This window comes from Rhinolophus hipposideros (assembly GCF_964194185.1).
Source record: "Rhinolophus hipposideros genome assembly, chromosome: 6".
Taxonomy (NCBI): domain Eukaryota; kingdom Metazoa; phylum Chordata; class Mammalia; order Chiroptera; family Rhinolophidae; genus Rhinolophus; species Rhinolophus hipposideros.
In genome coordinates this window covers 22,195,624-22,212,966 of record NC_138052.1, presented here as the reverse complement: position 1 = coordinate 22,212,966, position 17,343 = coordinate 22,195,624, and the positions used below count along the sequence as shown (strand labels likewise).

Genomic DNA, 17,343 nt, shown 5'->3' with positions numbered 1-17,343 from the left:
CACAATGTTTACTGGAATTAGACCTAATTTATCAATTTGAGGAGAGATGACATCACAATAATTCTAATATTCTAAACCATGAATAGAGTACATTTCTTTCTTTCTTTTGGTTTCTGCTAATTTCTCTTGGCAATATTTTGTAGTTTTCAGGTTTTTGTAAACATTTGTTCGTTTGTATTAATTACTAGTCATCTCATGTTTGTTGATGCTATTATACAACATTTTAAATATTCAATTGTTTATTACTACTATACAGAAATTCTTACAGTAATCCTGCATCCTGCAACCTTAGTAAATGTATTAGTTAGTTCAAGCAGCTTTTTTTTTGTAGATTTTATTGTTTGTTTGTTTCTTTGTTTTTTTATGTAGAGTAATATGTCACCTGCAAATAAATATAATTTGACTTTTCTTCCCCCTAATCTGGATGCATTTATTTTTGTTTTCTTATGTTATTATGGTGTCTAAAAACTCTAGGATAATGTTGAGTAGAAGTAGTAAGAGTGATTATTTATCTCTATTCCTAGTTTTATTCTGAATTATTTTATCAGGAATGGATGTTAGATCTTATCAAATAATTTATCTGCATTTATTGAGATCTTCGTGAGTTTTCCTTTTTTTAGCTCTTAAAATGGTAAATTACAGTGATAGACTTTTAAAATATCAAATAAATCTGTATTCCTGGTATAAACCCCACTTCATCATTATGTGTTATCCATTGGTTTTATTGTTAAATAATGTCTTTTTTAGTTTGATTGATTTTTCTGTTTTATTCTGTTTTCTATTTCCTTAATTTGTCTTCTAATCCTTTTTTATTTATTTTTATTTATTTATTTATTTATTTTTAATTTGGGTTTAACTTACTTTGTTCCTAGTTTTTTCACATAAAAGCTGTGGTCCGTGATTTGAGACTTTTTTTTTTTTTTTTTCCCATCTTGCACATTAGGTCAGTGGTAAAATTTTTCATATCCTCATTAAAATTCATGAGCTTTTTCCTGGAAAATGGTTAAGCTATTTGGAAACAGTTTTATCCTTTCAGGTCTCGCTTTTAAGTTTGTTAGAGAGGAGCAATTATTTCCTACTACTGAGGCAAGACCCTTCCAAATACTCTACTTAGATTTCTATTAATTAGAAAGTTCTTGAGCCTGGTTGGTATTAACAGGCACTATCCTTGGACTTATATGAATTGAGGAACTCTTTCTAATCCTCTGTCTGGGTCTTTCACCAACCGGAAGTTTCTGGAAGTCATGTGCATGTGCTTACTGCTTGGCTGAATACTTCAGGAGGACCCTATGTAGATATGCAGAGTTCTATTTCAGTTGTATTATCTTCTTGGGCACTGCTCTGTGAGATCTAATCACAATCTCCTCTAGTAACTCTTAGTTGCACCCTATTCAGGGAATTACCTGTCTCTGTTGGGTTCCTCTGTGCTGTGCTGCTACTTGAAATCTCAGGCTGTAAGCTATGGCCATCATGAATTACTTAGGAATCACTGTCTTTCATTACCTGATGTCCAATTAGTTGACAAGCCTTGTTTTGTATACTTTGTTCAGTTTTTTAGTTGCTATGTTGGGAAGGAAAATGTAGTCCTTTTTTACCACATCTTGGTCTGAGTGGAAGTTTGGTCTTTATTTCTAAACTTTAATTGCCAATGCATGTATATGTGGTTTAATCATTCATGCTGAAAGCTTCATGAAGGAAGAACCTGGTCTTATGATTCTTTATATTCCATATACAGCTCTGAGAGCATGATGAGTGTTTACTAGATATATGATGATATTTAAATGATAAATAATTGTTAGTAATCATAATCTCATTTTGCTTTGTTGATTTTGGTATATAGTACTGAAAAACACAATTCATACAAATTCAATGACTATTAAATAGAAATATACAAAAAATATTGAGTAAACACAGTGAACACGGTGTGAAAGATAAGGATAATTAAAAGATTTAAAATAAACTGTAAAGAATATTGTGATACTGCATTTAGTATAATGCATTTTTATCTGATGATTTTTATTAATTAAATCCAATTAATCTGAATCCCTTATTTTTTTGAAGCAAAAATAGATGTGAATATAGAAATGCCTTTATTTTCACTTTAAAAATATGGTATTTTAATTTATTTCAGGTGATTGTCAAATCTGGGCCAGGGACTTTCCTCAGTTTGGCTGTTTATGACAATTATATCTTCTGGTCAGACTGGGGAAGAAGGGCTATCCTGCGTTCCAACAAGTATACAGGAGGAGACACAAAAATTCTCCGTTCTGATATTCCACATCAACCAATGGGAATCATAGCTGTTGCCAATGACACCAATAGCTGTAAGTTACAATAGGAAGCAAATGTATCTCTTAATTAAATAAATCCTCAAAAAAATGTCTCTGTTTTGGTAATACTTAGTTGGATTTGCTTTCTTCAAGTTCCTGGGAACAGTGTTCAGGATTTAATTTGAGTTTCAGTATATTGAAATTATCTGAAAGGATTAAGGCAACTTCTGTGGTTCTTTATTTGTCACCAGAAGATTTATTTGCTTCTGCAATTCTATTCCATTCTCTATAACTCCTCATCTTTGAACATTCAGATCAACTTTTTTCCATGAAAATACCACTTCATTATAAACAAGCTTTGCATCTGGGCTGAATTTTTTAAATCACTGGACTACCTACAAAATTGCATTTTACAGTATTGGTGAGGTTTCTAGGGGTACTAGTGCATTTGATGCTGTGACATCGTTGTCAAATGTTTTAAATATAGTGATCTGTGTTACGTATGTTTGGATTTTCAAAAGTCCTGAATTTTCCTTGTTTCTGACCTATTTTTGAGAGATTGAGGCAATCTAACAGTTTACTGTTAATCTATATCTAATGTAGTATAGGAATTCAATACAAAATGTTACCAATAAAGCTTTTTAATTGCAGGTGAACTTTCTCCATGTGCATTATTGAATGGAGGTTGCCATGACCTGTGCCTTTTAACTCCTAATGGGAGAGTGAATTGTTCCTGCCGGGGAGATCGAATATTGCTAGATAACAACAGATGTGTGAGTAAGTAAAGAGCTTTGAAAGAGCATAGATGGACATTGGCATTGTTTTAATATATTCATGATGTTTTATTCTCTTCCAGTATTAAAGGCCCAGTTGGTTTATCTTCTATTCTAGGAAGAACTCAAGTTCCACTTAGTTAGAGCACCACATAATAGATAATGTTAACCAAACAGAGTGACAAATGGTGTATCACCCTGATTGTGGGCTGGAAGATGTTGGGCTAGCTAGAGAGATACCTGTACACAATGCTCATCTGGAAGCTTGTGGCTATGACTTTGAAAATCCAATCAATAGCAAAATAAATTAAAGATGAAATAAACCAGTATACAGGCTGGTACCAATAGCCTTGTAGTAAAACCCCTCACACCCCATCATGATATGTAAATAAGACAGAAAAGCTCATGCAGCCTATTTGTAACCATTTCTAAACTGTTAATTAAGAATATAACATTTCAGCCTTGCGTGATGTTTATACCTCCCAAAGGCATTACAATCTTTAATTAGTACCATTGCAGTATATACTTATTTACAGCTTAGTTTCAAAAACTGTTTCCAAAATAAATAGGGTTTAAGTGTTCCAATATCGCCATGAAAAATTAGCTGGTAACACGAAAAAAGGTTAATTTCTCTGTAACATTAAGACTTTGTGAATAAGAAAGATAAAGAAAAAGCATCTTACTGGAAATTGGTGAACTCATTCTAATGATGTGTCAGTTTTTCACATTTTTTCTTTCTTTATCTATATCCTCATCTCGTATCTTTTCATCTTTGAAATTCAACAGAGCTGCATACATCTGCATTATAAAACTAAGTGCCAGAGGTACAGGTGTCTTTCATTTTCATCTCCAATCTTCTTATTCTCTTTACCAGGTGGATATTCTCTTTTCCCTTCTCTTTAATACAAGCACTTTGACATCATTTTATTTACCTTGGAAATTACTACGCCTAATACAAGATCTTAGACATATTTCTCACTTTGCAAATTGGTATCACAACCCAAAAGGGTACCTCTAAGCAAAAGAAAAGAAGTAAAATACTTTTATTTACAACTGTGCCAAACAAATGAAGGAATGATGCCATTGGTCAGTAAACTTTAAATGAAGATAGCCAATTTCAATAATTTGGCCACAAATTCCCATATTCCATCCGAACCTATCACTTCCTCAATTGCTCAGGCCATTGCTTAACCTCTCTCTTTCAGTTTGCCTTTGTGGTTTCAGCTGTAATGGTCTGGATCTGATGCCATCTGGAATGTTATCCATGCATTAGAATCGCTCATGTTTCTTTCACAGGTCACTTCAGGCCAGTAGTGAAGTGATGCCTTTGGTCAAAACAGCAAGGCTTATTTGTATACAGTGGATGCCTGTCCTTGCTGCAAAATAGATTAGATACATCTGTCCCTACTAAGCCACCTGCTTCTCTCTGTTGATGAGAGGGAATGAATCAAACAGAAAACTATCATTTTAAACACAGTTGTATTCACATAAAACTGTAGAGTGATACTGGATTCCTCAGAGCTGACAAACCTTTATAAAAGCAGCCTGTGTCCATTGTGCATTCATACTGAAATCCTGTGGTCCAGCAGATAGATTAGAAAATAATTATTGGCTTCTTCTTCTCAAATTCATCTTTGGGAAAGAAAGGTGTTTCTGGTATATCTGTGTCCACATCTGAATTAGTTCATCCAGATCAGGTCATAGATGTTAATGTCAGAGTTAAAGGGGTGAAAGGTCATTCACAAACATCTACCTGAGGGTAAAGAAAGAAAATCATTTATTGTCATGACCCTTGACAAAAAGATTAGGCAATTCCATTTCACACAACATTGCTAACTTATCACCACACATAACAGAAATAAGAGTAGCAACTATATTAAGATAAATTACCTTGTAAAAGAATCAGAGGGCAGCTGAACCCCATTTTTGTTTCTAGAAAGAAGCAGAAAATGCTCAATACTGTTTCATAAAATGAACATACATAAACAAGACTTGTGCCCATACAGTATTTGTTTTGCATAATGAAACTTATTTATTATGAATAGGTTTTGTTTTTTTCCCCTTCAAAGGCACAATTATTATAAAAGTATTTTCTATTATGGCATTTTCTATTATAACAATTAGTTATCGTTGGAAATGAGATATTAAATAGGATGCATTTAAGACAGGCTAAATAAGTGGGAAATGTGAATAGACTCTCAGTAAGTGGTTGAATTTTGTTCTGTTCGTGATCTAAGATGATTGTGTGTAGTAATGTCAGCACACTTCATCACATCTGTTACTTTGTTAACAATATTTTTAGATTTTAAATTCTTGGTTACTTTCTTTGAAATGCATTCTACTTTAGCTACTGACCAGTGAAGTTTAGACTGCACCAAGAAGAAATAAAAAAAAACTATCTTTAGAGAACGTTGTTATCATTGAAAGAGTTAAAAAAAATCATACAGATAGGTAGATAGATGATAGATAGATGGATGGATGGATGGATGGACGGACGGACGGACAGACAGACGGATGGATGGATAGATAGATGCTCTATTAAATGTGTTAAATTCTCATAAAATAAAGAAATAAAACACTGGAAACGTCAAATAGTAGTAGTGGCTGTTTAACTGACTATTCCTGAAATAAGGCTTAAAAATAAATTAACAGTAAATTGTAAAATTAAGCTATATTTCCTACCTTACTAGAGATAATTGAATTCTAATTACCTCCAACATAAATAATAGGACTAGATTTTACTGTATAATTACAACTAGTGAAGTGAGTACCAGCAAGCAAATAGCACATAATACAACCAAAATATTGGATTACAAAAGTGGCCTAGTAAATCTATTTTTTAAGAATAAAAATAAGGCAATTTTTCCTGAGAGAGCTCTTTCTAAAAACAAGGGTCACATAGTGGCATTCCAAGGATGAAACCTACCTGTAGAAAGGTTTTTTTATGTTTGAGTGGGTTTTTGTTGTTGTTGTTTGTTTGTTTGTTTGTTTGTGTTTTGTACTTTGTGACTGCCTGCCTATACTCACAAATTGGGCCAAGCACCATAAAAAGTTAGACTTTTAATTTCTTATGATAATTCTGAGACTTAGACATGGGACAATGTGGCTGTGGCCAATGGCAGCCCAGAGGCATCTGGTCCACGTGCATTGTCGGTTGTCAGAAGCCTCCACAGATCCCCGTGCATTTCAGGGAGCAGCTGCTGGCCATGTGTGGCAAGAAGGGAGGGTCTGCTCCCTGCTCAGCACCACGGACAGGACAGGAGGGTGATGAGGATAAATTTAACAATTAGAGTACTTCTGAATGGCAGATGCTGCTACACTGATTGCCTACAAAGGTAGTTGGGAAGGAAGAACAGTTGGAGGTGAGATTTAAGTGTGATGAATCAAGTCAAGAATTCAAAAATTAGAACTCTGTACTGGTAAATTTCAATGTACAGAAGAATATCTAATACAGTCCAGTAAGAGAACTCAGAAACACTTTCAGTATATACAAAGGTCCTTTAACTGGCTCTTTTGTAAAATGTAGTTTTAAGATAGACAGCTAACCAAGATGCCTACATATCGTCACCCAAATTTAAGTCCCTCCTTTTCTCCAGGTATGTGCAGCCACAAAATGCTTAATAAAATACATGGATAAGCATAAAAGAAAAATGAAGTTAGACAACTACCTAAGGGAGGGAAAGAAAAACTACAGGAGGGAAAGAAAAATGACTCAAAAAGTGTCTCTTTGAATTTTTTATTTTTTTGTTAAGAAATGACATGAACTATTGCCCTTTATTTAATTTTATATTTCGATACATTTCAGTTTTTTATTAAATTTATTGGGATGACTATGGTTAGTAAAGTTACATAGATTCCAGGTGTACAATTCTGTAATACATCATCTATATATCACATTGTGTCTTTTTCCATCACCATATACTTAATCTCCTTTACCCTCATCTACCACGCCCCTACCCCCTTATCCTGGCACAAGGATTATTCAATATACAAGATTATTCAAAATCAATCAATGTGATACACCACAAAATAAAGAATAAAAATCATATGATTATATCAATTGATGCCGAAAAAGCATTTAACAAGATACAACATCCATTTATATTAAAACACTTAATAAAATGGGTATAGAAGGAAAATACCTTAACACAATAAAGCCATATATGACAAACCCTCCCCTAATATCATAATTAACGGTGAAAAACTGAAGCCCTTAGTTTATTTATATAATTAAGACTAAGGGAAACAATTGTTCTGGTATGAAAAATATGTGTTATTGATTTAAAAAACTCACTCTTTTCCTTTCAGCAAAAAATTCCTCCTGCAACATTTATTCAGAGTTTGAGTGTGGAAATGGAGAGTGTATTGACTACCAGCTCAGTTGTGATGGCATTCCTCATTGTAAGGATAAATCAGATGAAAAACTGCTCTACTGTGGTAAGTGTCCACTATGGGAGTTGCTCATTTCAGAGGGAAGTTTACAATTTTTAAAATATTTTTTTGATTTGACTGTCTCCATGTGGTTTATATATATGGTTTCCTTAATGTCTCTCTTTAATATGTAGATCTAAGACAATTGATTTGGCTTTGCTCTTGTTCATATGGGGCACCTTATTTCCTATCCATTATCCATGATATTCATTGAAGAATTTTCTCATGGCTTTCCATCCACGAGGGGCAAATTTAAACATAGCAGGATCCTGTCTTTTGAGCTGCCCAGTTATTTATCTTTAGCAACAGGTTTTAGGCTTATATTCCTAAAACTGTAAGTCAGAAATATCAGTTATTGGTGGATATTGCAAACTTACATTTGGAGCAAAGGTCCATCATCAGTCAATAGCATGTTGTTGAATTGAAATCAAAGTTTTGCCCATTCAATTTTTGCCTCCAGGATTGCCCCAGGGATAGGCCCTTAGGTTCAAAGGCTGATTGTTTTAACCGTGGTCACCATCAAGCATGGAATTCCATCAGCTATGCCTCTGTAGGTGACACTGAGTGATAATCAACCTTCCCTTCTCCCTAAGGTGTAGAGGTTGACTTTTTGGCCCTGGTAAACAACTGATATTTGCCTTCATTGCAACTATATTTCTCCTGGAAATGTGTGTCTGTGAAAATCATGAATAGTTATTGTAGCATTGATCCAGATCATTTCTAAATTTATCTGATTTACTTTTGTGCTATAATATAATAGTATTGGCATTGTATGCTCTGTAAAATTTACAACTATATATCTGGAATTGCTACATTTGGTTTACATTTTTCTCCCTTGTTCTGTTATCTGGGTAATAATAGTTATATCTAAATATCCAATGAAATGTTAATGCAAGAGGAATATGTAATTTGCAAAATTCACTGATAGTTCTCATTCCTTCACATTGCAGAATAACACATCCTCGTTTAAAATGATAATCAAATGTGATTTGTCCATGATTGGTCTGTAACTAAAATGTTAGGGAATATACCTCAAATGACATTTTATTGAATGAACAGCTATGTCCTGTACACTATGAAAGTATTAAAGCATATAAAATATAATAATAATCAGCTTACAAATTCACATTTATTGTGAATTAGCTTGAGAATGTATTTCACATTAATTTTATCTTCTTAGAAGCCAGATCATATTTGTGTGAGCAGAAATTGGCAAACTTTATCTTTAAAGAGTTAGTTAGTATGTATTTTAGGTTTTGTGGGGTATACATGCTGTCTGTCAACTATCCTCTATATGTTTGAATTTTTTGGCAGTCCTTTAAAAATGTAACAAAACATTCTTAGCTCCAGTCACATGAAAACAGGCTCATGGGCTTCATTTGGCCTGTTGGCTACTATTTGACAACTCCAGGTATGGAGTCCAAGCTTCAGAATCATACCTGAGGTTAAATCTTTGTTTCCAAACCTACTAGTGTGTGACTAGTGTGAGCAAGGGTACATCTCTATATTTTAGTTTCCTACTGAAAAACCAGCTTAGCTTGAGAGCATTAAATAAACAAGTGTAGGTTTACACGTGCTCAATATAGAGCCTGGTACAAAATTAGTGTTCAGTAAATGGCAGCTATTATTATTGTAAGTAGTACCTTCTGCCCCAAATCAGAAAATGTCAGGAGATTCTTATTAAGGTAAATAAAATTCAGAAGGCAATTATTTTTCTTTCTAGGAAGTTCTGGTAGACACTGTTAGATGACTTTTAAGAGGAATTTATGGTTATTTAGGGGACTTACGTTCATTGATTCAGGAATACATGTTTTGTTACTTTTTGTTTCTTGTTATAAAATCCTCAAAGGATGAAAAGGAGATAGGCGATAAGTGTTGGAGTGTCTTTAATACTTTAGAGTTATTTATTTTGTTGGAATTGAATATGTGATATTTGTTTATTTCTGTGCTGACTGAAATGCCAGAAACTCTAATGAGGGTATAATTTGAAGGAATTTTCAAGTATGGATCACTAAAGTCAAAACACTTAGTCAAAAAGGCTCCTTGGTGAATAAACTACTTGAAAATGCATGAATATGCTAACCCAGAACTTTGATACTGAACAGCACTTGTTTTATAAATCCGTAATCCAATCATTATGAATGAAATCACATCTGTGATTTTCTTTTTGTAAAAATGTTTCAATAAGACCTTCAATTATGTCTTTCTACTTTTATTTATAAGAAAACAGAAGTTGTCGAAGAGGATTCAAGCCCTGCTACAATCGTCGTTGCATTCCTCATGGCAAGTTATGTGATGGTGAAAACGACTGTGGAGACAATTCTGATGAATTAGACTGTAAAGGTAAAAAAATATATGTTGCATCAGACTGCAAATATTATTATACTAATTGTTTCCTGAACTTTTCCAAAGTGTGTTCGTGAGAGTACTATGGTTTCAAACTTTTGGTATATGACACCTACATCTATGGACCACACTTTGGTAAATGCTGTTAGAGGGGAGTTATTAGAGTTAATTGAAAATTATGACTGTTTCTCTGTTTCTGGTTTCTATTCCTTTGCTCACTTTAAAACTCTTCTCATATCGCACCTTTTTAGTTCTATCTCTCTATTTATTAGATATTTCTACCAGAATATATAATACTATATTTACTGCTACAAAAAAATGTAACTGTTCCCCTTTTTTCCTCAATTCTCTTTTTTACACATGATCTCATATTTTCTTAATGACTGGACAGAAAACCTTGGTGTTATCCATGATTCCTCCTTTCACCATATTTTATCACCTATGTGTCTAATCTTCAACAAGTTTTCAAATTCTTTGAAATATCTTCTCTTTTAATTTACTTTGGACCTGGATTCACAGAGTAGCTGTTTAAATACTTTCCCTACCTCTACTCTTTCTAATTAATCCCAATGCTGTTCGTCATGCTAACATTATTTAATAGTTTCCCATGGTGATTACTGGGACAGATCAGCAAACCATACTACCTAGGATAGTCTACACTATGTGGCTTTGTCAACATTATGTGGATGCCAACACCATGCGACTTTGGACATGATACTTAACCAATCTGTGCCTCAGTTTCTCAAACTGTAAGAAAAAACAAATTACTGTATTAGTATTAAATAAACATAGAACAGAACTCAACATATAGTAAATGTTATGTAAGCATCTGCCCTTGGGGAAAAAAAAATAACTGCCCTAATGAATAAACAAAAAGGGAATTTCAATGTTTGCAGGATAAATGACATGTTTTTCACTCTGACATTTAAGGTTTCCTAAAATCTGGACCCAACACATTTTTCCAAACCAATTTCCATTTCAACATCTTTCCATTCATTGAACACACTTTATTGGGAAAAATTCATTGAGAACTGAGACATAAAATTTATATCATGTGCCTGCCCTCACAGAGTCCAAACTCTAAGTGAAAGGTGGTAGTTTATCAGACGACAACGTGTATAAGGTGCTATGATTGCACATTTAACAGCACTTTTTTTGGCTTATAAATATCCTAAAAGTTTTCATAGACTAGATTAAATTTAAACTGAGTTTTAAACTATAAATAAGGTGGAATATTCAGAAAAGAAGAGAATTCTGAGTAGAAGGAAAACTGAAAACTGCAAGTAATGTGGTATGTTTAGAGTCAGATTATATATTAGGAAGTGTTAACAAACAATGAGGCAAATTAGAGGAAGAAGGATAGATATGAATGTGTTTTTTGGTGCCCTGTTAAAGAACTTGAATTTTGTCTTGTAGTTACCAGAAAGTCATGGGAGGGTTAAAACAGACCAAATACGATCAAATTTACATTTCCAAAAAAGAATAAAAACTATGACTGTGCAAAAGAAACTATAATACTGAGATAGGAAAGACAAATCAGGCGGCTACTACAGCAGCCAAAGCTAAAAATAAAGAGTAGGGAGACAAATATAATAGTATTTTAAAAGGTAATATGACAGGCATTCTTGGGTAATAACATAGAAAAAGCATGGAAAAGATTTGAGGAATTTTGTGGCTTTTTCTTTCTTCTTCTTCTTTTTTTTTTTTTTGTCTGCTTTAAAGCTATTATTTTTATTTTTTTTTCATTTATTTTCCTGGGCCTTGGATAGTATGGGGATACGATAATAACGAAAATGTGCATTCTGAGGTTGGAGCACCTGTGGACATTCAGATGGAATTGTTCCAAAGGCATACATACATATATATATACATATATGTATATATATATATATATATATATATATATATATATATATATATATATATACATACATACATACATGCATATATATATATATAGAGAGAGAGAGAGAGAGAGAGAAAGATGTGTATATATATACATCTTTATATATAAAGAGATATATAGATATAGATATATGTATATCTTTAAATATATTTCAATATATATATTGAAAGCTTATGTAGTAGATTTAGACTAAAAGCATTAATGTTGGGCTCATTAAAGAGAGAAAGCTCAGTAGATATATGGAATAATGATCTTTTTAAGGGAGTCATCAGAATTGCCTGTTAATTTTTTTAAAAATTAATGATACTATTATAAAAAGGAGAAGTACAGCACAAGACTTACAAAAGGATATTCATGAGAAATTATGTTTTCAAGAAAGTAAGATCAGTTAGCATCATAAAGTCAAGAGAAGTGCCCATTGCATTGGCAAATAGGAGAAAATTTCTTGGTTACCTTCATGAGAGTCAATTCAATGGAATCGTAAGGAAAAGCCAGATCACATTAAGTTGAGGCAGAAAATGGATGGTGAAGGAGTTAAGACTGCATACAGTCTATTTTTAGAAAAGATTGATGGTAAAAGAAAAATGTGAATTACAGTTGTAATGAGAAGGCTGTGCAAAGTTGAGAAAGAGGGAAGAATGTATACAAATTATTTTACAGTCAGAAAAGGTTTGGATAATTACTTTGCCATCTTGGACTGTATGACCTTAGCCAAACATTTGAGCATTTTACCATCTAAGGTTGACATTAGTTTAGGAAGAGCCACATACATTTGTAAATTAAGTCAACTATCATTTCATATTACCTATAAAAGACTAAAAATTATAAAGTGCTGTAAAATACCTGGAGTTAAGTGGAGGAAAATGGATAAGCATTTGGAAGAAAGGAAGAATGAATACTAGAAAAAGATCAAAAAATGAATATGATTTATCAGCTACTTGCAAGCAGAACACTATAATAAAGACAGTAAGCTAGAATAAGGGTAAAAATATCTAACTGAAATTTGAAGGAAGTGAACAATAAATGAAGAATGTAGATTTTAAAATGAAATTCATAAAAGAAACCATAGGAATTTATTAACTTACTGTAGGTTTTCTTGGAAAATGATTTTTTTTCCCAAAAGTGGTAAATAAATTAGTGCGTTTGGGTTTACGAAATATAGTCTCTAGCACATTCTAGCTGTTTATTAAATTCTTATGTGACTGTTTGCAGCAATAAGTCTTCCAAAAATATAGATAGGTTTTATTCTGCCTAATGCCATCAATACTAGCTGCTGAATAACAATAAAAATAACTCAAAATGTATCTAAACTCTTTATTGTTTTTAGTGTAAACTCTTGATTTCTGTGTTACAACTCTCTTAGCCATATACTTGGACACAGAACTACTGCATTTGTGTGTCTGTCAAAACTTTTCTTTGGTAACAATAATTGTATAAAAATAACAACAATTGAATATGTTGAACAAAAACAATAAAAACGTATGCCTTGAAGTTCTACTCATACAATGTAGCATGTTTGAAACTAAAATGCAATGGAAACTCAACAGTACTTTATTTCTAAAAGTCAATGAATTTAAGTAAATGGACTAGCTCCTTTAGGATAAATAAAATGGGTAGCTGTTTAGATGAAAGATTACTTATCACATTTACATTACTTATCACTTTCAGATTTGATTTTTCTCTCAAGGCAAGTTTGTTCACATGCTGTCCTTGGTGGGCACATTTCACACCGTAGAGGAAAGGCTTCCTTGGGTCCATTTTCCAAAAGCCTGGTTATCTAATAAAGAAAGCAGTGATTCAGATATGTGTCCATCAAACACACAGACACTTATAGCACCTAAAAGATGATGAAGGAAAAGGAACATGTGAGGGCTCAGGGAGACAGGAATGACTTCTCTCTCCAAGCCTTTTCTTCCAGTTACTGCTCTGCTTCTCTAGTCAGTGCAACATAGGAACGCAGTGCTCTGTTGTATATATATGCATACATGTCCACAAACCACCTATTATTTTTGAAGGTAAATAAATTTAAAAAAACAATTTAAATTAGTATAAGATAGAAATCAACATGTACAGGGAAATGTTGATAGGTGGTAGAGAGCAGCTACAGTGGAATGATCTGTAAATTATTTAGAGTACTGTTACATTCTTGTTTCTTTAGTTTAGTTGTTAATAGTATTTAATATTACTTTTTGTTTTTTATTCCACAATGCAGAGAATTTATTTACAGAGAAGAAATAAATGTTACGAGGACTTAGTTTTGGTTTCTTCTCCTTTGGAAGAAAGGCAAAACTCCCAAATCCTCATAACTCTTTTAACACTTTCCCTTTATAGCTATTTCTTTCATGACTGAGAGCTTTAGACTTTAGGCTATGGTGGGGCGGGTGGGGGGTACTTGAGGAATTTTCAGAAAGTTTGTTATTCTGTATTCCTCTTAATATTGTGTGAGAGGTTGAATGAGTAGGTTCCCGGAGAATAGATGATTCCCCTTCTCCCCTACATATGGAGATGAGTGTAAATACTCACTTTGTTAATTATATGAACTTTCTTGGCCACCTGAACACTTTTAGGGGAACTGGAGAGATAAGTGGTCCTGAGTCTGTCTAGAGAGGAAGCTGGTGTTTGGTTTTTTTTCCTAAATTCGCAGCAAAACTTTGAAGATTCCACAAACACCAAGCTAAAGAAAAAGGATATAAATACTTAGAGAAGAAATCATTAGTCCTTCTGGGTTTGCAGTAAATTAAATAAAAAGATGTGGATTGAAAGTAAAGAGAAGTCTGGGTAAGGTTGTTGTTGGAAGAGAAAGCATTGACTTAGGTTATTTATAAGAAATGTCCTAAGAAAGACCAATCAATTTTATGTCTATCATATCTCGTTAAATATTTTAACTGACATGGAAAAAAAGTGGGTGAAATAGGAAAATTTTAAAAGTATGTGGAGGAAAGACTAGTTTTACTTTCTCTTTTGCCACTATTTTTGATCCACAATCTCAGTCAGATTTCCCTTTGTAATATTTCATTGCAATTCTGGTGTGGCTGTCATGTTTTCACTCACATTTTGCAGGCGTACTTTTTCTTTTGGACAATATGGCAGAAAAAAATCTACTATTCCCCATTTGGCTAATCTTTATTTGGACTACATTATTATTATTTTTTTCGCTCTCTCCCTCTCTCTTTCAGGACATTTAGCCTGAGGAAAAATTGTCAGAAAGCTTTCATATTCACTTGACAAATAAGAGATTCCAGCATCTTTCTCTCTCAAAAATCACCTTAAGGGTGAAAAAGTTCAATAGTTAACTAACCAAAACAGTGTGAGGAAGAAATATAGTTAAGGAAACAGAGAGGAGGGGGTTTTGGAAGAAGACACCTTTGCTTACTTATTTAATAAAGTTCTCATAATTCTCATGGATTTTTTTCCCATCACAGGACTTTTTTTTTCTTGCCTACAAATGCTAGAGATGTTAATCCCCATGACTAACTTGCACCTGCTGCTTATGAACTCTTGCAACCATTTAATATATCTAATTCTATTGCCAATTACCACCCTATTTAATCCTCAAGTGGTTCCCAAACTATACCAAGTTGTGGACTCTGCAAAAAATGGATTAGAAGTAAAGTGATCATCTGTTCCTATTTGCACATCTTATACACTCCTAGGCCTTCTCACCAAGAATCATAGCCTTATTTTGGATTGGCAAAATGGGAATAAAATACCTCCTGCAAATATTCTACCCTCTACCCAGTTCTCCTGACCCCCTACATTATCTAATTTACTATGCCAATCTTTTAAAAACGATCTCCTAATCGATCTTCTCAACTTCAAAGTTACAGTTTCTTTTCAGTTCCTCTCATTTCTTTCTTCTTCCCAGAATTCCATCTAAAACTTGTGTTTTAGTGTTCCATATTTCCCACTTCTTTTATTAATTCTTACTCTTACTGCCACCTGAGAGCCCCCAACACTATTTCTGAAACTCTATTACTGTGAAATCCCTGAACCTTCAGTCCTCGTATCTGTCTGAAATGCCATCCCCATGTTCATGGAGTCATAACTTCCCTCTTCCCTCTATCTGCTACTAGACCCCCTCAGATTCATTCCCTGCTGCATACACAGAAGATTGTCTGTGGACACTTAGAGGGAGATGGAAATGACGAAATGGGTTGTGATTGTCTCTATTGGGATCTTTTTGGCATCCTAAACTCTATAAGATAAAACTTCAAGTGTATTAGGAGACACATCTTTGTAGACTTCTCTAGGCATATTACCACTACCTAGAATATTGTTTCACAGAAAAACAAACCCTGTCTTCTACATAAAGAGATTATAAGGAATATTTTCAAATAGAACCTCTTAATGGGAGACTGCTGATACATAGCAAAGTCAGAAACAAAATGTAAATGCTTGTCAAGTTGATTTTCTATGTTATATATTCCATGTATTGTTTCCATTTAAAAATATTAAATGTGAAATGTAATAGAAAGGAATACAGAGGAGATTTTGCTCTTTTAGAAATAAAAGATAAATATCTATTTTTTCCTGTTTGAAATAATGTGTCTCTACTCATAATAGCATCAACTGTTTCAGATAAGATGTTATTTTTAATAAAGAAAACAGTGAAGCATTGTAATTGCAAATTGTAAATAAAACATTTATTCTAATCATTATTTAAGCACTAATAATGATAAAATTGCAGCACAATTAAATATAATAAGAACAGTACATTATGAAATATAAATGACATACACACCTTTGGTAAAATGTACATATTTTAAGGTAGCATTTTAACCACTTACAATTGATATACTTTCTATTTATAATTAAGTAGCCTCTTTAAAATATCAACACTAGTAAAAGTAGCATAATCAAAGAGCCCCTCAGGTTGTACATTAACATAACCAACCTGTGGAAATTTAAATTTGGAATGGAAATCTCATCTAAGTTATCTAACACACATAGCAAGTCATGCACCTGTTCACAACATATTGCTGGAAACCATTCTATGGTAATGAATGTGTAAACAAAGGAGAAAGGAATATATGAATAAGAATAAGCTATTCTGTTCAAAATATAGATAATGACAGTAGCATATTGAAACTCAGTTTCATCTAAGCATAGCAGGGAATTGGAAAGCCATACTTTCCAACAATAGAGACAAGTCATACCACATTTATGTTTCTTGGCATGAGGCACCCATAGTTTCTATGCCGAATGTTAGCGATATGGTCATGTAAATGATTATAACATAGCATGGATGGCTTTCTAGTATGGATGGCTGAGCTGTTATCCCCTGTGGAAGTACTTGAGCAAATGCTCAGTGGTTTCTCCCTCTCTGTTTCTCTGTCTTTGTTTCTTTATCAAGCAGGGAATGTTCCACATCTTAGAAGTCAGATTAGGATTTCCCTGTATGTTCTTAGTCAGAAGTTCACTTAGGATCATAACCTTGTCTTTTTGATGTTGGAAGAAGAGACCATTTTCCACAACATTTTTTTTTTTTTTGTATGTTGACTTAGTCCTGAACTGACATTATCATGGCGAACAAAGCCTACTCTCTACTTTCATGGAGTTTAGAGTTTAGTAGGGGAGCAGCTACATAAAGAGGCGATTGCAATGCAATATTATAATT

General features: G+C 33.2%; 1 protein-coding gene across 7 annotated transcripts in view; it reads left to right on the top strand.

Annotated features, from left to right (window-relative positions):
- LRP1B (LDL receptor related protein 1B) overlaps window positions 1–17,343 on the top strand; it is a 1,877,633-nt gene that overhangs the window by 1,579,412 nt on the left and 280,878 nt on the right. For all 7 annotated transcript variants that reach the window (XM_081051911.1, XM_081051912.1, XM_081051910.1 and 4 more), the window contains 4 exons: window positions 2,132–2,324; window positions 2,922–3,047; window positions 7,352–7,480; window positions 9,698–9,817. In XM_081051911.1, the coding sequence (XP_080908037.1) occupies window positions 2,132–2,324; window positions 2,922–3,047; window positions 7,352–7,480; window positions 9,698–9,817 (568 nt within the window). The remainder of the gene's footprint in view (window positions 1–2,131; window positions 2,325–2,921; window positions 3,048–7,351; window positions 7,481–9,697; window positions 9,818–17,343) is intronic.